The sequence below is a fragment of the Sitophilus oryzae genome, unplaced genomic scaffold (genome assembly GCF_002938485.1).
Source record: "Sitophilus oryzae breed Bouriz unplaced genomic scaffold, Soryzae_2.0 scaffold_179_pilon_pilon, whole genome shotgun sequence".
Taxonomy (NCBI): domain Eukaryota; kingdom Metazoa; phylum Arthropoda; class Insecta; order Coleoptera; family Curculionidae; genus Sitophilus; species Sitophilus oryzae.
Genome location: NW_022146501.1, coordinates 5,625,627 through 5,649,749, shown reverse-complemented (window position 1 = coordinate 5,649,749; position 24,123 = coordinate 5,625,627). Strand labels below are relative to the sequence as shown.

The window sequence follows — 24,123 nt, the reverse complement described above, 5'->3', positions numbered from 1 at the left end:
TCAATGCGAATTAACGTTACCGGTATTGTACCCTTTTTTTCCTTAGGAAAAAGCGAAAAAAAATTAAAAACAGCATTTTCAAATATTCCTCTAATTTTTTTCTTATTAGAATTTTTTTTTTTTTTTTTTTTTTAAAAACTTTATTTATAATCTCAATTTAAAGTCGTGGTGTCAACTTCTAATTCTGCAATATGGGCGGGGGTTAATCACTGCGAACCTTACAAATCCATTGTTCCCCTTTCTTGTAATCATAACTTCATCATAAGTCCAGGGCTTTACAAAAGCCTGTATCTGGGACGGTTTTATAGAGGGTTCTCCATCTCCTAATGATCAGTCGTACAAAAATTCATGGCACGAATGGTTGTCGTCTCGCGCACTCAGTGATTGAGGTGTACTGGTGTTTCCCATTCTTCCCCACAGAATCTTCATTCGCCCGTTTCTCAGCTTTCAATCTACTGAGGTGTTTCATTGGAGGAGACAGTGTCTTTAAACCCCGTGACAAAGTCCGAAGATTGTTCTTACTCAGACCCAGGAAGATCTGTGATTTTCTTGATCATAAGCCCCTCCAGAAACTCTTCGAGTGTCTTAGACATTGCAAGATTTCCATTCAAGGTTGCGGATGGAATCTCCAAGTTCTTGAGTTCGCCTTGAGTTGGGTTTATCCGACTTGGAAAAGCAGACGGTTTCTTGTCCAAGTTAGTGAGTGTTGCTTCCCTTTCTCTAGCTGTAGATTATTTGATTTTTCTCATTGCCTTCTATCCCTTTGTGAGTTGGCACCCAGTGTAGGTAAAGGACTTTGTTTTCTTGCCTAATTTATTCAGCTTCTCTATGCATTCTTTGACCAATTTCGAATTGATTGATGATGACTGAGTTGATCGCCTTTAACGCAGCTTGACTATCAGATAAGATGGTTATTTCTTGTTTCCGATAGTTCCTATCTAAGATAAGTTGTACGCATCTCTCGATAGCGTAGATTTCTGCCTGTAGGATACTAGGGTAAGTGCCCATTGGTTCGGAGTAATTAGCTCTCGGCCCAAACACTCCGATCCCTGTTCCCGTATTGGTTTTGGGCCGATTCACACTATAGTCTGTACAACGGCTCTGGGAAGATTTCAACCGATCCATATTTTTCACTAAAAATATGTTTCTATTATTTTTATGTTAACTATGGATGGATTTATGCAGGGTCGCTTTTATGTACGGAAACGGTCGATTATTAGGTAAAATATACAAGGTACCGCAAAAAGTTAAATACAAAAATTATAGCGTTTTTAAATGTCTATTGGCGAGTAATAAATTTATGTATACAGGATCGGCCATAAAGTCGGGACACATGAAAATTTCATTTTTTCTAATAGAACCCCCTGTATATTATTCCGTATTTCAATTCTTCCTTCAATTCTAGGCAATAATCGAAATACACACAATGTACCTCAAACCAACCGTTTCCGAGTTATTGACTTTTGAACAATTTGATTTAATTAATTTCGATATGTTCAGTTTATGTTATTTCAGTTTCATTTAATGATGCCATTCTGCCGAAACTGTGATGCTGTTGTACTGAGTTTTTAAATGCCTATTAGCTACTAGTAAATTTAAGTATACAGGGTCTGTCATAATGTTGTGGCACATCAAATTTTATTTTTTTTTAAATGGAACCCTCTGTATATCAAATCCTTACTTAATTTTAATAAAATAGTATATCTAATAAATGAAGTTAGGATGCAAATACAGTATGATTGAAAAAAATTGGCTAGGAAATGATCGATGACGTTTCTCAAAGGACAGCGTTCTTCATTTTATAGTCATCGCTGACGCCGTTTTTTCTTGATCATATTGTATCAACGCCCGTAATATGCATCATACTGCAACAAAATCCGCCTTATCCGAATTATTTTTGTGTTTTTTCTGTTGAAAAATTAAATATTCATTTTTATTTCTCGAAAAACGAGATACAAAACAATGATTCCCCTCAATGGACACGTTTTTTTTGTAAATTACGCTTGAAACATTTGCTAAATCAGTTTTTGCTTATTATCTCAAAACAACGTATTTGGGGCGGGTTTTGCAACTTATCATATTAACACACTCAAATATTGATGTTTTATTTTTTTAATTTTCTTAAAATACTGTCGATGCTGCCAACTGGTGGCAGAAATTAAAACGTAAAAAGGGGCGGAGACTATTGAATTTGGCAAAGAAGTAGGGACTAGGAATTCTTCGAATTTAATTCTCGGTAAAGAATAAAAATATCTTATCTGATTCGAACCGAATTTATACCTCAAAGCGTTATTTACATTTTTTATTTTTGGACATGGATTTATATTTATTTTGATTTTCATAGCCACTTGTTGGATACTAAAGTATTATATTAGGTATATAAATATTTTATTTTTAGATGGATAATTAAAGAATATAATATGAAACTATACCTACCTACGTCTGTAACTTTGTAAAAAGTGTGGCGGATTTAACATAATGTTTTTTTTAAATGTAACATCCTATTTTATTTTAGATTCTGCGTAAAATTCTATTACTTTTTTTACGTATATTTCTTGTATAATGGTGTAACCTAAAACTAGTTTTATAATATTTCAATTTGTTGATGAAGAAAAAATATTAGATATTTATATGTAGATATTTAAGGTAGAGCTACAGGGTGTTCAATATATATTTTTGAAATTCGACTACGTATTTAAAATAGAAAAATATCTGCAGATTCTTTCAATGACGCAGCCTATACTGAGTGTTTTTTCAAAAGCGGTTCACCTCTATAACTTTTTTATTTTTTCAGATAAAAAATTAAATTCGGGGTTTACCAAATTCGGTATGTATGACATAAATCGAGATTGATTCGTATTCCGTTAGTTTCGGTCACTTCCTGTTTCACCGGAAATATATACGAGTACAACATTTGATTTTTAAATGGTACCCTCGGTATTTTTTATACTTTATTTGATAGAAAATGACATTCTGAATAGAATGACATATATCATATGTCAACTTTTGACATTTTCAATTAAAAAAATAGCATTTTAAAATTCAATCTAGTGTCATGGCTGTGTTAAAACCATTAATTTTTAATCAAGGAGGATCGGAAAAATTGATTTGATCGTCTAATATTTTTTGTGTCTTTTCCTTTTTGGTACCTGGTAAATATGTAATTTGGTAAATACGCAATATATATAATATGGCTTTTTGTTTAATTAAATATGTTTCAAAATATTATCCAGCAGGTACAAAATACACATTACACATCACGTAAACACAACACATAAAACTCATAAAATAATAGTTTGTAATCCAAATATTCAAAAATACTGTTTCGTTTCTTCGTGAGGGACGAAAAAATTTATTTTTTTAATTATTTAGATATGCATTAAGGTATATTTCAACTCAAAAGCTTATAAATAATTATTTTTTAAGACATAACCTAAACGAAACGAAATCAGAAGTCGAGAAAGATAAACAAAACTGCCGAATTTAGAAACGAATATGACTTTTTTTCCTTTTTTCTTGTCACAGTTGAAACAAACAAGGAAAGCTATTTTCGTAAAACATGCGTGAAACGTGCTAATAAGTAGCCCAATAGATGTGACCTCGCGCCCTTCCATTTTTGAACGATGGGCGGGTTTAACGGATTCCCCTCAAAGAAAATCGTAGGGGAATACAAAATGCAAACAGGCAGAGGCCATCTAGAAGACAGGATTTTACTAAGCCCTCATTGTATATCTATTTATACATAATCAAGGGTTTTATGAATGGATCGTTGTATCTCCCGAGTTTAAATATCTTTGTGTTTAAGTGATATTTTCAAAAGTCAATAACTCGGAAACGGTTGGTTGTGAGTAGGTACATTGTGTGTATCTCGATTTAGAATTGAAGGAAAAATTGAAATATGCAGTAATATACAAAGGGTTCTATTTAAAAAAATTAAAATTTTATGTCCCACGACTTTATGACCGACCCTGTATATTTAAAAATCCTATAACTTTTTTATTTAACTTTTTGTGGTACCTCCTATATTTTACAGCTTTTTACAATTAAGCTTGGGTGGCTTTTGTTTTTTTTTTCTTTTTGAAAGTAACAAATTTTCCTTAATCGGCAACAGAGTTTCTGCCAATGTTGAAGGAACCAGAATGTTAGCGTAATTCAACAGTGCTCCGGTAAAATAGACCTGCAATGCAATCCCGAATACCGATTTTAAATTAAAAAATAAAATGTAACTTATTTTATGTTTTGGAGGGGTTAAGTTTCTTCAGAAAAAAAATAACCTAGAAAAAAATCTACACGTCCATTACAGAACATAAACTGGCTTGGTAGTACCAAGAGCGTATAGTACCCGCCTCCCTCGCCTAGCGAATTACTTTCGCCGTAATCACGGCCATCTCCTCCGCCTGATTTGTCAAGATTGGCCATCGATTGCCGTACCTACGTACCATCTTCGGCGTACTACCTGGCAATTTTCCTTCGTTATTGAACCAGCGGTACTACTTAGAGAGTCGGCCACGGCGTTGCGGCGATCGTGAACACACGTATCGGCGTTCTAAAAGATTCTAATGTCGGTACTCACCCGCGGATAGCGGTACGGATCGTGATGACAGAGCCGCACCGCGTCATTTTTCGTATTTTTGTTGCTTTATGATTTTTTTTTGTGTATAAAAATTATTTATTGGATTTAATTTGTGAGGAAGTTTTTCAGATCCATTTGGTCCTCTTTGATCTCTTTGAGGTTACATTCTCCATCAGTCCTATCCTTTACAAAATGTCTAGCAACTTGGAAGCTGAACCTCTCCATATTAGGGTGGATTAGAATTTTAGAATTAGAATAAGTGGGAGGGGGGTTAATCTCTGCGACCTTAGAGATCTATTGTGTCCCCCTTTCTTGAGTTATAACTCATCATACAGTCCCAGGACTTGAGACCCGTGTCCCTCACAGTCGAGGAGCTACGACCCAGGCCGGGTAGACGAAATGGTAGCTTGTGTCGCCTGTTGGGTTTAGAGGTTGGAGGTAGGCTCCCGACCCTTGGAGGAGGTGGTAGCTTGTATGCCACTTGCGGAGGATGGTCTCACGCAAGTGTCAGCCACCTCTCCTGTAGTTCTCTTTGGGTTTGGCCCCTTGGAACTTTCATTGTTACTGTTCCCAGTGTCGCTAGGGGGTTTCCCCACAGCTTCACCGGTGATGTTTTTATTACTATTATTACCAGATATCATAGTGTTCCTATGAGTCGCTAGGGACAGTTGGTCCACTTGTAGAAGCCCCGCATGTAGAAGTAAGGGGTAAAATACAATGGGGTGCCCCCCCGGTGCCCCAAGGTTGAGGCTGTCCGTAGCCCCGCCCGGTATCGTTATATGTCTTGGTGCAATTCTCTGGCCACGACACGTAGCTTTTCTACTTTTTAGAACCTCTTTTAGTACGAAGTCTACAAGATGGCTTAATAGTTGTTGCAAAAAACTCATCGCGGCCTTATTAGAATATTTTGAACGGGAAAGCGGTATAGTAATGGCCCTGTATCATCTCTTAAATGCTGTTAAAGAGGTAAGTTTTGTTGATGTAAATAATAACTGTTTATATAATTATAATTAATTTATTTTTAAACGTTCCCTAACCCAGTGTGAGTACATATTATCAAAGCAAAACCTCTGAAGGCGGGTAAGGGGACAAATAACTCACAATCTCTAAGATGTTTAATTTAAATTTTAATGCTTCAAAAAAAGCAAGGGTAAGTCCCGAAACATGTCGACCCCCTTGCTTTTTTTGAAGCATTAAAATTTAAATTAAACATCTTAAAGATTGTGAGTTATTTATCCCCTTATATACCCGCCTTGAGAGGTTTTGCTTTGATAATTTATTTTTGTATAATGTTTTGTATTATCTTTTGTTTGTTTGTTTGTGTACCTTGTTTGTTTACTTTGTTTGTTTAGTTTACCTTTGAAATTTATATTATATTATAAATAATAAATTATATTATATGATAAATTATATTATTATAAAATTTAAATTAAACATCTTAAAGATTGTGAGTTATTTATCCCCTTATATACCCGCCTTGAGAGGTTTTGCTTTGATAATTTATTTTTGTATAATGTTTTGTATTATCTTTTGTTTGTTTGTTTGTGTACCTTGTTTGTTTACTTTGTTTGTTTAGTTTACCTTTGTCTACAAATTGTAACATTTTTTGACAATGAAGGCATTTATTTATTTATTTATAATTATTTATACACTCAGAGATATGCAAAAAAAACGCCACGGAGAAATTTTTGGTTAGGTATAAATTCATTTTGGTTATTATATTTTTGTTATTTTTAGTTTTATTTTCATGAATTTTTAGCAAGCTGTATATAAGTATATCAACTTTAATTCATGAACTCAGTTTTTCATAAACTTTAGTATATGGTATATTATACAGGGTTAAACGACGGGTTGTTTTTATAACCTTAACTTTAAAACACCCTGTGCAATAATTTCGTGTGTAAATTTTCCTAACATATAATTTTGCGGTCAGAACCATGTCTCCTGAGCATTCAGTTTTTTGGATCTTGTCAATACATCTTCTTCTTCTTCTTCTTCTTCATGTACCGTCTCCATATAGGAGCTTGGCTATCATCATTGCTATTTTGACCTTGGAAGCTGCGGCCCTAAATAGGTCAGCTGACGTGACGTTAAACCATTTTCGCAGGTTTCTGAGCTAGGATATTCTTCTCCTTTCAACAGATCTTTTTCCTATAATTTTTCCCTGGATTATGAGTTGCAAAATTTCATACCTTGGACCTATCATGATATGGCCGAGATATTGCAATTTTCATTTTTTTACTTCCTTGAGGATCTCTACACCCTCCCTCATTCTTCTCAGAACCTCCACGTTGGTTACATGTTCTGTCCATGGTATTCTAAACATTTTCCGCTCGCAAAGCTCGTTCAGGGTCCAAACTTCCATACCATACAAAAGGACTGGGAATGCATAACATTTGAGCATACGAGTTCTCAGATCTAGGCTCAAATCGCGGCTACAGAGCAGCTTCTTAATCTTCACACGGGCCTTCTCAATGCGAATCTTTATTTCTGAACAATAGCCTTTCTAGTTCTTCGCCTTCCGCGTACGGATGTTCATTGGGCACTCCAGTTTTACTGACAATCAGGTATTTGGTCTTCTTAACATTGAGTGTCAGACCATATTCTCGACTAGTTGTGATGACGTTATTTAACATATTCTGTAGGTCTTGCATGTTTTCAGCGAGAAAGATTGTATCGTCCGCGTAGCGCAAATTGTTCAGTGGTATGCCGTTAACTCGTGTTCCACCAGCATCATTTTCGAGGGCTTTGTTAAAGATTTCCTCTGAGTAGACGTTGAAGAGGAGTGGTGAAAGAACACACCCCTGTCTAAGTCCTCGTTTGATATCCACTGCTCTCGTCAGTTCAGATTCGACGCGAACAGACGCACTTTGATTGAGGTACAGTTGTCCAATACATACCTTGGTTAATTTTTAAGAGCGAAATGAACTTGCCACCAACAATTTGCAATTTTTTCAATTAGCATTTCTTTTTGGAGTTATTTTTCAATATGACAAGGTGGCTCTGATGACTTTTGTGAACTATATATACTACTATGAACTGCCCATCATGGTCGATGTTTGGGAAATGCTGGGTGGGAGGTTTGGAGGTCGCGAAGCCGTATCAGCTTCATTAAATGAACTTCTCTTGGTACTTAAAAATTGCAAATTGATCGTTACCAGTTCATTTCGCTCTTAAGAATTAACCAAAACATGTATTAACATGAATCAAAAAACCAAAATGTTCAGGAGTCATGGTCCTGACCGTAAAATTATATTTTAGGAAAATTTACAGACGAAATTATTGCACAGGGTGTTTTAAAGTTAGAGTAAAAAAACAACCCTTCGATTAACCCTGTATATTAGGCCAAATACTAAACTTTATAAAAAGCTGAGTTTACGAATTAAAGTTGATATAATTATATTCAATACAGCTAATTTATGAAAATAGGGCTAAAAATATTAAAATATAACACTCTAAATTTGACGAAAAATTTCTCCGTTGCGTTTTTTTTGCATTTTTGTTTTGATTTATAAGGGAATGTAAGTTATTACTATTTAATGTAAGTAAAGCAGATTTGTGCTTTACTTACATTAAATAGACACTATGTATAGGTTTGTAAAGGTATGTACGGTATGTGTATTTACGCGTTGAAAAAAGTAATGATTTAAAAGGTGAAAATCAAGATCGGCGCGTTTGCAAATTAAGGAAATTAGCAGTTAGAGCGGCCCGCGCCTATCTCTCGCCAACATCGAACGGCGTGGAGAGATGTTGAGCAAAACGCGAACGGAGTTCTGGCGGGGTTAATAGGGCCCGAGCACGCTTTTTCTACACAAATCGCGCCGGACTTTCCTTTGGCGGAAACGCCGACCGGACTCGGGGAAATGCCTGAGCTTCGTGCGCCGCAGATCTGGACTAATGCGCCAAATAACCGTATATTATTGTTATTATTATTGCTCTTGGAAATGTTTCGATGTGGAGGTTTGCAATTTGTCCGGGACATTGAAATAAAGAGTTATCGGCAGAGTTTATATAAATTTTTGTTCTTCATAAAAGTAACTTTTCCAGCTTATTCAACCATTTCCAAGTATGGTGTAGCCTCTCTTCATATGTTGTCTGTTGTTGGGCGTGCGCGTCCAAGTTATTCCTTCTAATTTCGTAATAACATAGTCCTACCTTACGTTTGGCAGGGGCGGATCGTGAATTTGTGGGGCCCTGGGCTGAAACTACTTAGAGGCCTACATAAGTACTCAACTAATAGCCATATCAAAAAACTGTTTCTATAATGATATATTATTGTTCTTCTTCTTTACGTGCCGTCTCTTTCGTGGAGGTTGGCGATCACATTGGCAAAATCTTCACGATTCTCGGCTTTCCTTATGAGTTCTTCAAAAGTTAGGTGAGTCTAGTTTCTGATGTTTCTCAACCAAGATAGTTTCTTCCTGCCGAGACCTCTCTTTCCTTCAATCTTACCCTTAACTATCAATTGTAAGACGTGGTATTTTTCATTTCTCAATATATGCCATAAGTATGATGTTTTTTTTTTATTTTTATTATATTGAGCAATTCTCTTTCTCTGCCTATTCTGCCTTAAAATTTTTACTGCAATTTCACAAAATTGAAAATATTTCAAAAACGGTAAGGTTTAAGTATAATAAATCTTAATCAAATTTACCTTTATTTTAATCGTAGAAACTAAAAATGTAATAATATACAGGGTGTTCCATTTAAAAAAATACAACTTTGATATTTTTTACTTATTTGGGACACTCTGTATCTAGTAAAATTATTTTTAAATTGTACCTCTAATAGTCCTTCGTCGAACACAAAGCTTACAATTTGTAAAAATCTCATCGTTTAGCTACAATACTCCGTGTCGTATGTGGTGAACAACCCTGTATACATACAGGTAATGTAGGTAATGTATATACCTAACTATATTCCGGAAACTTCGGCAGCATATTTCGCAGATAAAAATAAGTAAAAAAGTTCGTATAAATGTATGTCATAAAAAGCTTAGTTTCGGAGATACAGGGTGGAACAGTTTCATTTTTATTTCGATTTTTTGACATGAGAAATTTGATTTTGATGTCAATATGACTGTTATTTGTAGGGGGCGCCACCTACATGTGTTTTAACTGTTTTGAAGAGTAATAACTTTTTGTCCGTTACCTGTATAAAACTACTGAGTGAAAAAATATATATTTCCGTGTTTTTTTACGTAAAAAATGTCTCTTGGGAAAAATCGCTACTCAATCGGTTCTCAAGATATTTAGAACGGGAACAGTCAATACATGTCATTATTGACAAAAAATAAACGTGTTAAGTAGATAGTTATTTAACTAAAATAATAAATTTGGGAACTTTTTTTTTAAATTCATCATAATTTTTTTTTCGAAAAAATGATGATTCGGACCACTCTGTATATTCTTCTATTTCCAATGTGAATGTTTTTTCTGTCTACCAGTTCGTTGTACATTACTTAAGTTTTTACTATCTTTATTTTGAGATCTACTTTATTCCAAAATAAAACACGTACTACATCACCACAATACACCAAAACACTTTTACTTTTACACTGGACGCGCGTTTCGCTAACCATGTTAGCATCATCAGCAGATGATTAAAACTGAGTTTAGTTTTAATAATAATTTTGTATTCTTCTGAACTGTTTTTTTGGGCTGCCCTCAACAACTTTCTCTTTTAGAGACGGCCTTGGATTTTTATGACGGATCTTGAGAGCTTTTAAAGTCCCAAAATCAACGATGTATTGCACTTATTCGAAAAATTCATATTAATAGCATTTTTCATTAGAACTAATGTGTTAAAAAATCAAAACTCATGTATTAAAAAAGACAGAGGATAGATTTTTGGTAAGACCTTACCAGAAAATCCAATCCATATCCTTATGTCAAAAAGCCAAGAGACAATTAAGGCCAATAAAATTAATGTATCTATTAATCTCCAAAGAAAACTGCCTCACATTAATATAATACCTTTAACCGTTACTTATGATGTGGTTTTTTATTATTATTTTCAAGATTTATTAACACAAAAAAAGAAATCAATGCGATGAGCGAATTTAAACTTTAAAGTTACTAATGTCCATTATCAAATCGAATAAATTATTAATAAAACTAAAGGACTATAATATAAATGAAGGCAATAAAAATAAGTAGAGATACATCAAATTTTAATGGCAAAAATTTAAGCGGTAATGGCGAGTTTCAGGCCGTTAAACTTAATATCGAATAATAATTTTGAAGTCAGTAAGTTAAATTATATTGGGAAGTAATTCCTGAAATAACAAGTAATTTTACTATGAAGTTGAGTCACGTTTTCGCGAATATTTCCCACACTCTGTCATATGCTTCATTTTGTGATAAATTGTTTAGAATAATTGGGTAACTTGAACTTTTATTGAAGATCAAGATATGTTTTAATTATAGTTACTTAATTATTGAAAGGGAAATGAGTAAGTATATCATGTACTTTAATGTATGATAAATTGTTGAGCATAATTTTAAAGATCCGATTTTTTTAATAAGAAAAATTTTCTTTTCTAAGAAATGCTTTGTGTCTCTACCTTATAATTTTTAAAAATAAAGTGATGTGGACTATTTCTAGATCCAGATATTAAAATTTGAATATCGTCTTGATGATATTTGATTAAATACTATAGATGAAGGTGTTGACCAGGAACCTGAAGAAGTTGATAATACAGTGATTTTGTCAAACGCCATTGTTTTGCCAAACCAAACCAAACCAAACCAAACCAATGACCCCCAACTGTATTTTTTCTTACTTTCTTTTATTTTCCTCTTTAGATCCACAATTTTAGTATTAGAACGAATTGACTAAACTAACTACCTATATATTCTATTCTATTTAGATAAAACATAAAAAAACAACTCATATTGCTTTTAGTTTCTGAGATCCCAATGATGAGTCTGAAATTTATTTAGATTAGGTCATCCGATACTGTAGCAAATGAACTAAGTACTTCCCTGTGAGATACTCTGTATATTAAAATCCGTTTTTAGCCAAAAATGCTGTTTAACTATTTAATCCCTATAAACAACACTGTAACAAAATAATCTAAATATTTTTTTATATTTCAGCTTTTTTCGAAGACCACGCCGCTGGACACCATAAAACCCAACGACGTAGCTTCGACCACTTTTGTTTTTAGGGTGGACAGTGGACAGCGGGCAAAGACCCTTAAAATCGATAAGCCCTAAGAATAAATTAGCCAGGTTGATTTACACATGGAAACAAATGCCAGTTCTTGGCGTTTCAATGGGAGAAAAAAGTAGTAGAAAGGGCTTGTTCTGTTAGGTGTACCTACTAATTAATAATGGAAGAATATTGGACGAGAAAAGGGCAATTTTTAAAGGCTCTTGAAGTCCTAGGGCATGCGAGTGACAAACATACAGGATTAAATAATGTACAGGGTGTCCTAAATTCGAGAGTGGCCGGAATGGGATATCGGAAACCATAAGGATATGGAGGAGATCAAATTAGTGCAAATGAGCTCTATTTTATGGCCAAAAAAGAAAGATGCCATTTTGCAAATTAAAAATATCCGAATACAACTGATGATATTTGGAAATAAACGAAGGTCCCATCAAGGAAAGATATTTGTTAGTGTCTATCACAACCATTTGCGTCATCACCGCAAGACAGCGCGGAAAGTTCTATCTCACTTCAACGGGTTTATATCTACCGGAACCGGAGTGAGATAGATATAATGACGGTCTCTTTCACCTATGACGCTCCTGGCTTTTAGTAAGTTGGTTTTATAATTCAAAATCGGTTTTTCATGGTATCATGAAAATTGCTTTTTTTCAAATAGTAGATTAAATTTTTCAAAAATAATCATAATTTTTTCAAAAAAATGAAAAAATTTAGGAATTTACCGAAGTGTTTAATTTTAGCCGTGAATAACTTTGAAGGGTTTATCTACTAATTGTAAGAGCCTTTTTTATTTGTAGAGCGTTCAATTCTGTACAAGAATAATAATAGAAAGATATTGTCATGGCTGCGAGAGAACAAAATCGAGAGAAAAAATATTTTACAGTGGCAAATTCCCACGTAATTTAAATAGGAAATTAATCGTCTTTGGGGCAGGTTTAATGTGAATATTAGGGTTTACAATGGTCTGTTATTTTTTAGACAATAAACTAAAAATTTTGAGGGGCGTCGTGAGAGAAATGATCAACGGTAAAAACGGACACCCTACTCTATGCAAAATATAAAAGACAATCTTCTAACATTAAAGTATCCCTTAATATTACTCACATTGTCCTTCTACCATTGCTGACTCATATTTAATTTGACTTGTGGCAGACTAAAAACTAATTAAAAGAATGAATAATTCCTCTGAAAATGTAATTCCCTTGGCATATCGATTTTCCTTGACATTAAACAGAAACTTCCGTCAATTTGTCGAACTTTTCGAATATTTTCCCAGAATGAAAGCTACGGTATAATTATCCCATTGTATTTATTACCTATATTGCCTACAATGTATGATTGTAAAACTATAACGAAGTAGGTTATTTTAGATTTATTTTTGATTTCAGCTTTATTTGTTGATGGAATACATTATCCCAAAAAGATATTTTTTTTCAAATGTCATAAAAGTCAAGGACTGTATATATTCTAAAGGACTGTTCGATCGCGTCAAATCGCCGTTGTAGTCGCCGTGGAATGCTACGTCACGCGCTGACCAGCGCTCCACAGTGCGGCGGATGGTTATTCTAGCGGGACAAAATCTCAAGAGCAATGTTTGGGACTTAAAATCTAAGAACGTAGCAAATGGTCTAATATATAACAACTATATGGTAAATTTATTTATTTATTAACAACTTAATTTATTACTAAATAATACAGATAATAAAACTATGATATTATTCGTACATGACACACAAAAACCGTATTGTAAACTATTGCCAAATACATAAGTATGATATCAAAAAACTCTTTAGCAGTTTTTTAATTAATTGTAATCTTGTGACACCCTCTATAATTTATTTTAAAAATATGTATTTATTTTGAAAATAATAAATAAGATAGATATTTAATTTTAATTTTAACACTCATTGGTAGCAAATTCATATATATAGTAGCTCAAAAGATCTACATCATTCAATATCGATATTTGAAAAAAAGTGGTTGATATCACAGAACAAAGGCACGAAGGATTTTTAACAAATAATATACGCACAATAGAAAAGTACATACCTTTGGCAATGCTTCAACGCAAGGCTGTCTTTCTAATAAAATGTATAAGCACTTATGCAAATATTTTGTTTTCGTATGATCTCTGCCTTGCTGAGCAGAAAACGACCAAATTTGGTTGATAAAATGCATCGAAATACAAAGAATATTCATGCATTTTATCAGATGGAATGTCTACTATTTATTATCAGTACACATTTTTGGCTTATTTCTAACCAAACCTTTCTCCCGCTAAATTTATCTTCCAACGCACTGTGCGCTCGTCCGTCAAATGCAAAATAACTGTCACTGTCTAAAATCTTTAGCGCCAACTTCAACTCGGTCGGTAGATGACGTAAAAACTGGCAGTGCAGGAAGGAGGAATCGGGCTATCACCCATCTATAGCATCCTTGGCAAAAGTATTAATTTTTTGCGATGCGATTGGCAATAGAAAAACGTCATTTTTTCAGTCATTTCAGTTACGTAATCAGGCGCGATTTTAAATTCATTGTTGCCAACAATCGTATATTCGGCCTTACTAACTGGAATTTAAGTTTCCGTTGGTAGCTCTGCTGTAAAAATGCCAAGTTACCGCATTTGTTATTTATTTCCTGACATTGTCATTCGTTTGACACTTTTCTTTTTGTATTACGAGTTTTGGTTTAAATAAATTGGGTTTATGTGCAGTCCGAACATTGTTCTTTTTTAGAACCTTTTTATGTTTGTTTCATAAAATATTTTGATTAAAAGAAAATATGTAAAAGTGGGCAACGCTGCGCCGGTCAAGCTTGATCACATGACTAAAAAGTTTATTTGGTATTGCCGCGTCCTTTTCTAATTTGAAGTTTAATAAAACACAACGTTTACCTAGTCGGTAATATAGGTGCATAGAAGGCCACTAGCTTTTAGTTTTAACAGCCGGGTGGTCAGGGGTTCAAGGAATATTAATAAAGGGGAGCCACGAGATTATACTCTATGAACTCGGCAATAAAGATGTAACTATTAAGTAGACTTCAACACTAACCTCGAACTGTTGAGTGCAACTACCATGAACTTCAAATCTTACTATAATTATTGGAACTTAAGTGACTCTAACTTAACTATGAGACTAGACTGCAAATAATACTACTAATAATGTTTAAGCAATTTATTAAAGAAAGAGCCTCAATTATAGAACAAGGACTAGCACAACGTGTAGGAGTTAATAAAGGTAATAAAGAAGGACTAATCAAATCTGAACTTTACCTCAACGAGGGTTTATGATGTCCAACGGGTAACTCTACACGGGCAACAGAGATGAATTCTGGACTGTTCTGTGCACTACGGTCTGGATCAGTCTTCTTTCTACAATTACGAACAACCAAATAAGATTTAAGAAAGATAACACTCATTTAATCTTTCTACACCACGTGGGCGTGGAAAAGTCGAAAAACCAGTCAACAATACGAATAAAAATCAGTTGAGCATTGACTTAGAATAGGCAGAAGAATTATAGCATACCTTGGAACTATTCGGGGACTTCTTGGGCACGTGTGGAATCGGAAGATCGGTCGGAAAATTAGGCTATTTTTAATCCCCATTGCGGAAATTGGTCGGCGGTCTATAAAAATCATCAAAATCCAACCACGTCTCTGACCAAATGTGTTTCGAAAGCCTTAATCCTTCTTTACAGCTTATATTCACCAACAGGAATGCTTCACGAAACATGGTTCTTCGACGATATTCTCGGTCGGGAGTACATAAGTGATGCAAAGGATTCGATTTCTACACAAATCCCAGATTTCCTCCCTCCAGGATATAGATAGAGAACTATATATCTTGACTAGTCAACTCACAAAAGGCATAAATAAAAAACGACGTTCTAGAATATTTTCACATCCATATTTCATATCGGTTAATGAACGAACTTAACTCAAATTCACAATTAAAATGAACGAATTGCACACTGCCATCCACATCAAAAATAAACAATTTAACTACAGCGAAATTTTTATCTGAGTAATTATAAAATTTCAATAACCAAAACAAAGGATAAATAAATCTAAAAACATCTGATTTGATCCTGACAGTGACAAGTGACGGAGGTGATGATCAAAGATATAGAGAGATGGACAAAAATTCTAATGCTGGGCCTGTGACAATATTGTCGAGCTGTAGCCTGTATAACATCGCGGTGTATATTCGGTTGCATAATGGTAAAATACTAAATAAAATAATATTAACAATAAAATTATAGCAAACATGATGCAAAAATAATAGTTATTTGCGATAATTTATGAGCTAGCACACAGAGGTCGTAGCGAGGAAATTTGACTGTTACAGTATGAACTGTATGTGAATCTTACATGAAATATCCTCTCATTTATGGAAACTATGATCCCTATAGCGATTTTACTTTCTTAATTAAATTTCCTATGTTTATTTCTATTGTGTCCAATGGAAAAATATACAAATTGACACTACCCATAAAGCCTACTACGATATTGTTAGTCTATGTTTGGAGTGGTAAAATAATTTAGATTCTATAGACACGCACTTGTATTTAGGCAAAGTTATTTAATTATTTTTGGTTACATAAATATTAATAATTTACGTCTACGTAATTAATCGTATATACCAATGGGGTGTCTTGTTTCTCACGTGACTGGTGTCACGTGACGGTTTGATAACAGATTTTTATCATAATATTTCGTACAACTAAATTAATTTTACCAGATAATATACAGGGTGGTCCATTTTCGTGTGTTCTATGGAGTTTCTCGTTTATAAATAGAGGCATTGGCTAACCCTAACAGAGGCTAGCCCGGCATTTCATCAGCCGACTATTTTTATTAAAATAAAAATAGTTTGGGTATCTAGGTCGACTCAGCCTTAAATGAGATAATAATAGGCGGTTGAAGCGTAGTGCTAGCCGCATTACCTTCCTTGTGTACCGAACGGCTCTAGTATGGCAAGCTGTACCTTGCTACTCCCAAGGCGTCAAATGCTATATACGGGAGCTATTATTATTATAATTAATTACTATGATACCACCGCCTACACTATAGGCGTAGTACTAATTCTCATCGAAATATCATCGTTAAGGTACATTCAGGCTGAGAGCGTCGAGCGTCGCGTCGCGTTTGCGTCGCGTCCGCGCCACAGTGCTTCGAACATATGGCTCTAGAGGACAAAAATGCAAAACTTCTCTTTTATAGTAGGCAATTTATTCAAACTAGGTTTATTTGACACAAATGATGGGTACTCTCATTGTACTAAATGATGATGTTCTTAGTCCCACGTTTATGAAAAAAATCTTATAAATAATAAAAATGTTGGAGCTGTGTTCCCTCTAAGGAAATAATAATTTATAGTATGAAAACGGTGTAAGTATTAAATAAATCCCTGTGATAAAAAAGAATTGAAATAACATTAGAACATGATTCCTACAATATAAGCCTAATATAAGATAAATATGTTATTCTTTAATGAAAAAGAAACATTAATGTTATATTTAATTAAAAAAAAAACTTAAGATACTATAAATTTACTTTAGGACAACAAAATGCATAGATCGTAACTACTCTGATTCAGAAGAATCATTGCTGACAGAACCTTCCAAATTTATAGTATCCAAATCACAGGTAGATGAAATATCCTCACATATAAGATATTTCTGTACATCATTTTCTAATATGTTACTTTTTCGCGTTGTTACTGTTCTTTTTGTTGGTATGAGGGGTTCGGATGTTAATAGTTACCTCTTTAATAGACCATATCCATATATTATTTTTTCGTTTTCTTTGGTATGAGGTTTTATAATAAATTGAAAGATGGAAACATTTTTTATGCCACATTTCGCTCCAACATAGTGAGCTCAGGCACAAGTGGTTATAAAATTGGACTGGAAGGTTCATCAATATCTAATAAAGAACACATTTTTTGAAATATAAATAATTTTGAGTTCTTGTCCTTATGATTAAGCCAAGTATTAACCAGATCGGCATTGCTTATCAATTTTACTCCATCTGAAAAGTATTAAAAAATAAAGTCCGTCGCAAGCGGACGCAGGTGAACTATACAAAAATTAAAAGTGTATGAATATGGCAACAAAAATATTCAATAAATACGATATGTTTTGATATGTTTTTTTTAATGACTTTTTGAAGTTTGAAAACGTAAAATTTTTATACCCATTTAAGAATCATCTTAAAAAATAAATAAAAACTAAACAATAACGAACTTGTTTAGAAATAAATTTAAAGTACATACCTTGTGTTTAACAATATCCATAGTGGCTTTCAATTAAGTACATACCGTTTAACTCCATATACAGAACTACTATGAATCTTATTCTTTTTACTAAAGATGATGATCGCAAAATTTATTTTTAGTGAAAATATTTGCTAACAAAAAACGCTGTTTATTAAAAATAATATACAGGATGGTTGAACATTGCTATAAGTATATAATTACATATTCAGATATTAATAAATTTTAACTTTTTTTTCGATTTTTGTCCATGGGACGAAGCACTGTGCCGCGTGTCGAAATGGAATCAATTCACTTAACTTAAATTAAACCGTTCAGGCAGACAGCGTCGCGTTTGGCGTTGCGCTAGCGTCCGCTGAGCGTCGGGGTTCGAGTTCAATGGACGCGACGCTCGACGCTCTCAGCCTGAATGTACCTTTAGTTTTAGTAGAAATTATTTGGAAAAAATCGATTAAAAAAATAAAATTTCAACACCGTGCATCTCAGAAACGAAGTATTTTAGAATATAAATTTATACGAACTTTTTTACTTATTTTTATCGGTAAAATATGTTACCGAAGTTTCTCGAATACAATTCGGACCACGTTTTGATTTTTTTGAGCTGATTTTAGGATCTTTTTGACAATGTTATTAAAATAAACCTTTTATAATGTATGGAAATTTCTTGCCAAAAACGAAGTCAATTTTCTTCTTTTCCGGCACTATAGTAATTTTATTTTCAGTCCTTAACGTGGCTCATTGCGAAATGCAGTTTCCATTTAACTAATCGTGTGAAATCCGTATTCAGTGTCGACTCTTCTACGACTGCTTATTTATAAAACTTGTTTCTCACGAGACAATTTTCTAATGGAAAAAGTCGTTTCGTGTTAAAGGGGCGGTTGAGCGATACAGCTCAATACTTCAATGTTACTTAGCAAAAGTCCGTTAGTGCAATTTTTAATTTTCTTTAGCAAAAGTAAGAGATGAAGTAAAACTCCATATTTTACAAGGTTAAGAAGATTTTTTTTATTTCCACACTGTATCGTAAAACAGACTTTCGCATACTTCATTTCTTCTTCTTCTTCTTCTTCATACGTACAACTATGTCCTGTATTTTCTGCAAGGGTTTCCTAGGAACAGTTGGGATGAAGACCAGCTTTCAAACCATCTTATAGGTGGTCGTCTGGGCTATCGAGTCGTGTTTGGTCGTTTTTCTTTAGAAATTTTCGCTAAATGGTTATTTGTAGTAGTGGGAACTATCGAATGAATACTATCGAAACATTCGATAGTTGCAATTCATTCGAATAATTCGATAGTTAGTAAGAAAACATTTGTTGAAAACTATTCGAATAAAAATTATCGAATAGATTCCGTCATCTGCCTTGAAACATTGTATTCTAGTAATTCGGCAGCAAAAACCATTCATTTATACAATTCATTCATTTATGAAATTCATTTATTCGTCAGGATCGATTATAATAAAATATTAACTGAATTTTAGTTGTCGCCCGGCGACGTAGGTTTCTTTCCGAGAAACCCGACAGCAGTCGGTGGCAATGCTATGAAAGAAGCCGGCATCTTTGATTTTTTGCGGAGTCAGATATAGATAAGGACACATTATTTTTTTTATTGAGGTGCTAGTATTTACACAGAAAATACATTATGAAGGGCGCTGTTGCCATATTTTGGCATTAGTTGATATTAGCAAAGAATATTATTGTTTGGCTTTAGTTAGTTAGGGATAGTATGTCTATATATTCTGCATTTTTTTTTATTAATATTCTGTTGTTACACTGCAATAATACTTGTTATTTTGGATGTAAGAACATGAAAGTGATTTTTAATGTTTTTAAGCAAAGACTGGTTTAATAAATAATAATAACAGTAATAATTTGTTATACCTATTAACAACAAAATTTAAAATGATTTAATATCAATATTTTTTTAAGTAGTAGCAAAATATAAACAACAAATTAGATGTCAAAATTATTTATATTAGATCCTATTTAAAAATAATATAGTCTTTAAATTTTTTGGCAACGTTGGTTTGTTAAATAATAATAATTACAGAACTAATTTGTTATATTAACAACAAATTTTAAAATCATGAAATATAAACATTTATTAATTTTCTAAGCATGCAGTGTAATGGAACGAAAATATAAATAAAAAATTAGAAATCAAAATTATTTATATTAGGTGCTTTATATCTCTATTTAAAAATTATATTAATTAATTATATTACTTTTACTGGCATTTACTTTAAAAAATAAATGAAATATTTCTTCGCAAAAAACTACATGTAAGAGAATTAGCATAAACAAAATACAAACATCGTTAACTTTTTTTTAAAATTGGCACGTGTAAAACTTTCATTTTAATTTTCTCACCCCATAGTTTGAGTTCGATATAACCCCATTTACTTAACCACATTACTTAAATATGATTATTAAGTTCAACTAATTCATATTATTAAAACATCTAAAATACAAATATGTATTTTTAAAATTAATTGTAAGTTCATCTCATTTCTCTTAAAAATTGCTACTTCTCAAAATTTCCCATTAAAAAATAGACCATATACCATATAAAATTAAATAATTGAAAGATCGGACTACGAAAAACCACACAAATTTTCGGAAAAATTTTGATCACCTGCACATGCACACAATCGTCAATAAATAAAATTAAAAAAAAACTACTATTTTAGTATTTTAAATATTTTAATAAACGCAAAAATAGCGCAGTATTTATACGGCGAAGTTATAAAAATTTGGAAGAACTAATAATGCACTGACGCACACAAAAATCAAACGAATACTAAATTTCATTTATCAAAAGCATTCGATAGTCGTGGCTCAACGATAACCATTTAGTCGCACGGCGAGGTTGTCACATATGCTTTAGTATACAAATGAATGAATGATTTTATTCGAATAAAACCATTCGATAGTTGAAATCATTCATTCAGTAACCATTCGATAGTATAATTCATTCGATAGTTCCCATCGCTAGTTATTTGGCATTGATTTTATTCGAATAAAACCATTCGATAGTTGAAATCATTCATTCAGTAACCATTCGATAGCATAATTCATTCGATAGTTCCCATCGCTAGTTATTTGGCATTGGTCCACATGGTCTCTCCATTCTCTTTTCCTGTTTCTTGCCCATGGACTGTACAGGGTGGGCCAAATTCGACGCTTTTAAAGGGAAACACTCTATTCTAAAGGAGATAGACGAAAACTAATATCAGTCTCTGAACTCAATTTTTATCAAAAACTTGATGGTGAAAACCGCACATCGATATCCGTTACCGTTTATGAGTTACGGGGTGTTTTTCAAAAATGTGCACTTTTAACAAATTGCTGTAAATTTTTTGCGACGGAAAATTTTATATTTTTATGAAAAATTTCACGTGTTTACGTAGAATTTAATGGTTTAAGTATTTTTTTTAAATTAACAATTTAAGAGTTATCAGCAAACATTTTTAAAAATTAAATGAAAACAACTTAAAATTACCTTCCCAAAAATATAACACACTTGATATTTTGTTAAAGCGGACTACTTCGAAATACAGAATTTTTAAAAGTTCGCCACTTTTATAACTAGTAGGCTTTGGACCCCTTTTTAATGATCTGCCCCTAATGGAACTCGAAAACATATTTTTCCAGGAAGACGATGCACCGCCTCAGAACGCTGAAGTTATCAGCAAATTTTTGCAGCCAATTTCTAGAATAATTGAATAGCTAACCAAGATCCCAGCCGTTGGGCATCGAGGCCGCCGGACTTAGTGTAAATGGATTTTTATCTTTGCAGAAGAATAAAGGTTCTTATTTTTAAATTGCCCTTATAATGTAGACAAGAATTGGAAGTACTTAGCGGTTATGCGAAGGTATCTTTCATCCCTAGTGAGTTAATGAATTCCGCGAGAAATGTTCAAAAACGGTCCCGTCTGTCCATGTCGGACACCTGTAGCAAAATCTCATGTCTTGGTTTGCTATTAATTTTTCTTGTTACTAGATATAGTTTAAATGAGTTGATGTTGTTAAATATAATTTAAATTGTTATAAAATTCTGCATCTCTCATTGCAAATATTATTTTCGTTTTAATTGCTGCTCACAGTTAGAATTTTTTTGCATTACAGCCGGCGCCATTCAAAGCCTACTTATTGAAAGTGGGCGAATTTTTAAAAACTCTATATCTCGAAGAGGAATCGAGCAAAATATCAAGTATGCTATATTTGTGGAAAGGTAATTTTAAATTCTTTTCAAAGAATTAAAAATATACCTACAGGGTGTCCCATATAAAAAATATTTTATGATAATTCTTCAATTATTAATTTTCAATTAATTAATCAAATTTTCTGTTGATAATTCTTAAATTATTAATTTTAAAAAAACATATGCTTAAACCATTAAATTCTACGTATAAAGGTGCATTGAAAATGTTCTCACAAAAATACAAAATTTTTCATAGCAAAAAAGTTACAGAGATTTGTTAAAAATGCACATTTTTGAAAAACACCCCGTAACTCCTAAACGGTAACAGATATCAATGTGCGGTTTTCACCATCATGTTTTTGATTAAAATTGAGCTCCAGACACCGATATTAGTTTTCGTCTATCTCCTATAAAAAAAGGGGTTTCCCTTTAAAAGCGTCCAATCTGACCCACCCTGTACAGAAATGCATAATTACATATACCTATTATGTATTTTAATAGCAATAATGCAATAAATCTATGCGTGTAGATTATTTTTAAAATACAAATGGCGGTATTAGATGGAATATGTATCATATTTTTTTATTTTCATTCAAGCCCTGTTTGATTTAATTCACAAAAGTCTTATTTAATCTATATTTATGTTTTTTACATAATTTTTGTTTGATTTCAAGTTTTGTGGGGGTTCCTGTTGTCTTTTTCCTGCTTCCAGTTATTTATATCTCTTTAATTGTGTTGATTTGCATATTTACATTGTTCTAAATTTCAAATAAATATTTTCGAGTAATTTTGTTGTATTATTTACTACTAAAAAGAGTAAAAAGTATAGTAAACCTCATTGAAACCTAATGGGGAGCCCGCCATTAAAAAATAAATTTAATAAAATTGAAATTGTCATGTCAAATGTCACAGCCGCCATATCTGAAAATTAGTTACCCAGGCAGCCACACTGTTTGCATGATTTAACATCGATTACACTTCTTATATTTATTATTTTATAGATATAACCACCTATATTACAAGGCTGAATCTTGAGGGTGAACTAAATAAAGTTTGTAGAACTGAGCCACAATAGGCCATTGCTGTCGCAGTGGACTGTCCCACCAGTGGCTCACTCTTAGTAAAATACAAATACAGATACAAATACATCCTCCAATTACTGACCTTTTTCCGTTCCTCCTTCTCCTCTTGGTCGCGTACACTGTGCCCAGCTGGTTCATCGTCGCCTGGCTAGAGGGTTGCTGCTGCTGCTGCTGCTGGGGGAGCTGCTGGTGGTGGTGCTGGGGTGCCGCTGCCAGCCCTGGGGCGGCCAGGCCGCCCTCACCTCCGAAGGCGCTGGGCGACACGAGCTGCGCGTGGTGGTGGAGGGGCGGACATGGGTGGGCACCCTGCACCCCCAGGAAATCCGTTTTGCCGACTCGAGGACACGCTGAAAACACACCAAAGAATTCAATAATTTAAATTTATATGTCTTAATTTATAAGTTTCACTTGTTTTGAAGTCTGCCTTAATGATAACGTCCAGATTCAACAAGTAGACAAATTTAAATATCTGGGTGCTAGTATCAACAACGAGGGTTTGGGCAAAGAAGAAATACAAACCCGAATTCAAAAGAGCAAACAAGTTATTGGATGTTTTAATAGACTCTGGCGGGACCGAAACTTGTCTGCAACAACTAAAAAGAGACTTGGAAGAACATTGGTGGAGTCAGTTCTTTGCTATGGTTCAGAGCTAGGGTTCAGAGCCAAAGGGGTAGATCTACCCCGAATGGGGTAGCGGTGGCAACACTGCCGCTATCACTATTCCTCTCGCGCGTCTCGCTGCCATCATGGCCGTCCCGCTGGTGTCATGGCCGTCTCGCGGCCGTCATTCAAGGCCGAGTGTCACCGCTGCA

The 24,123-nt window shown here is 33.6% G+C and overlaps 1 protein-coding gene across 1 annotated transcript in view; it reads right to left on the bottom strand.

Annotated features, from left to right (window-relative positions):
- Positions 1 to 24,123, bottom strand: part of LOC115882848 (aryl hydrocarbon receptor protein 1) — a 325,993-nt gene that overhangs the window by 283,356 nt on the left and 18,514 nt on the right. The window contains exon 2 of the mRNA XM_030901097.1: positions 23,394 to 23,658. Within this exon, the coding sequence (XP_030756957.1) occupies positions 23,394 to 23,449 (56 nt within the window). The 5' untranslated portion in view covers positions 23,450 to 23,658. The remainder of the gene's footprint in view (positions 1 to 23,393; positions 23,659 to 24,123) is intronic.